This window comes from Chrysochloris asiatica, unplaced genomic scaffold, assembly GCF_000296735.1.
Source record: "Chrysochloris asiatica unplaced genomic scaffold, ChrAsi1.0 scaffold00132, whole genome shotgun sequence".
NCBI lineage: Eukaryota > Metazoa > Chordata > Mammalia > Afrosoricida > Chrysochloridae > Chrysochloris > Chrysochloris asiatica.
In genome coordinates, this window is record NW_006408650.1 from 4,540,074 (window position 1) to 4,542,290 (window position 2,217).

General features: G+C 51.2%; 1 protein-coding gene across 1 annotated transcript in view; it reads right to left on the reverse strand.

Moving 5' to 3' along the window:
• BIRC5 (baculoviral IAP repeat containing 5) overlaps window positions 1-1,446 on the reverse strand; it is a 6,130-nt gene extending 4,684 nt beyond the window's left edge. Inside the window, exons 1-2 of the mRNA XM_006869535.1 lie at window positions 1,330-1,446; window positions 906-1,015 (exon numbers count right to left, since the gene is read on the reverse strand). Coding sequence (XP_006869597.1) covers window positions 906-1,015; window positions 1,330-1,440 — 221 coding nt within the window. The 5' untranslated portion in view covers window positions 1,441-1,446. The remainder of the gene's footprint in view (window positions 1-905; window positions 1,016-1,329) is intronic.
• Between the last annotated feature and the right edge of the window lie 771 nt (window positions 1,447-2,217).

Here is a 2,217-nt window from a genome sequence, read left to right on the forward strand (position 1 = left end):
ATTATTATATATGCCTGAATGTTTTTTGTTGCTGTTTTTTTTTTTTTTTAAAGATCTAAAATGAATAGAGAGAAATACTATTAACTGATGGTACATGGAGGGGATTATAATCATTGTAATTAGCCAAGGTGTATGATTTGTTGAATGTAAAACTGATGATCTGTCCTGTAAACTTTCATTCAATTCACAACAACAAAAATGTATCCGAATGAAAATATACACAAAGTCCAAAGAACAGCTAGTCCTAACTATAATCTGAAAACATAACACTTCTGACATTCACTTCCAAGACTAATGCGATCACTATTCTCTTCCCTCAGTCCATGGCACCCCCGTCAATACTGAATCATAACAGAAAACGCATTAGAGGAAAAAAAAACACTCTTCTGGCCAAGATAAACAACTCAGCTGATTCTCTGGAAGAAAAAAAAAATTTAAGTTGTGGAATTGTTTGATTCCAGCAGGAAAAAAACATCCCATTTCCAAAAGACAGGCGACTGTAACCCACCTGAGTAAATACACAGAATTCTTCCCCCCATGGTTCATGGTTTCTTGACAAGTCAAATTCAAAACCACAGTCTTCAAGAGGACACGCTTTATGGCACTTGGGTATGGCTAGATGCTCACAAGAGCAGGATCTGTCCCCACATCATGGTGAACCTGCCAGGTATCGAGAGCCTTCCATCCACCCTGAAGGACACTGATTTGTGTCACCTAGGCACCAGCAGGCAGAGAATTATCCACTCAAAAATGTAATTACCTTTCATTTCCGATGAACTTTGAAGTCCCACTCCCGCTTATGAATTGAAAGGCACAAAATCAGTTTAGAAGGCTCCGCTTCCTCAGTTCAGTCCCCGAGCCCAGTTCAGAACAAAGCTTTGACGGAGCCCCTCCTGGGCACTTACATGGGGTCATCATCCGGCTCCCAGCCTTCCAGCTCCTTGAAGCAGAAGAAACACTGGGCCAGGTCAGGCTCGTTCTCAGTGGGGCAGTGGATGAAGCCAGCCTCGGCCATCTGCAAGGGAGAGGGGATGAATGGACACCAAGGGGCTTTGGGGTAGGGGATGGGCTGGGGACTCTAGGCCGGTCTAGGGGTTCACATAGTGTCTGGAGGTTCGGGGCCTGCCTGGGGATCCAGGACGGAGCTGGGGGTCCACAAGGTGTCTAGGGGTACGGGGCCGGCCTGGAGTCCAGGACGGAGCTGGGGGTCCACAGTATCTAGAGGTCCGGGGCGGGGTTGGGGGGGTTCAAAGTGTCCAGGGAGTGATTGGGGGACGGGGCGGGGCTGGGGTTTCCGGGAGGGCGCCCCGAGGGGCCAGGCAGTCTCACCCGCTCCGGGGTGCAAGAGCAGCCCTCTAAGAAGGGCCAGTTCTTGAACGTAGAGATGCGGTGGTCCTTGAGATACAGCTGCCAGGCCCGGGGCAACAACGGAGCACCCATTCCGCCGACGCCGCAATTCAAACCCGGCGGTTGAGGCGCACCGCGGGGCACGTCGGGAACGCCCCGCCCTTTGCACGGGACTCCTCCCACGGCCCCCTGGGAATACGTAGCTGGGTGGCGCGGGGCCTACTGGGAGCTGTAGTCCTCTCGCTCTGTGGCTTCACTTCTAGTTGCCCTGCGTGGTGTGACCCGCTAGGGTATCATTGGGTTACAGTTTTCAAAGAGCGAATGGAAAAGAGAAGCTGGGGATGGGCCGACGTCCTGGAATGGGCTCAAGGAATCGCCCCTATAAAACACATGCCCGCAAGAAGTCAGCCCCCCAATTCATGGCGACCTCATGCCCCCTCCCCCATGATGACCCCGTGCACAATGGAACAAAACGCTGCCTAATCCTGCGCCCTACTCATCAGGCCTTGTGAACCTGGACGTAGTGATTCATAGGGTTTTCAGTGGCTGATTTTGGCAAGTAGACCACAACGTCATTCTTCCTAATCTGTCTTAATCTGGAAGCTCCGCTGAGACCTGCTCAGCGTCCGAGTCACACGAACCCTTCCGCTGACAGATGCACATGAGTTGCGTTGGCCAGGAATCAAACCTGGGTCTCCCGCTCTGAAGGTGAGAATGCTACCACCGAACCTCATATATTTATTAAGTTCTGCAAACTCTCATTTCTTTTTGTGAGCTCTTCTTTTGGAACTGGGACCTTGGACCAGGCTGGTTAGAATATGTGCGGATGCATTTCCAACTACAGGCCAGCGTTCTCCCAGGGGAGAGACG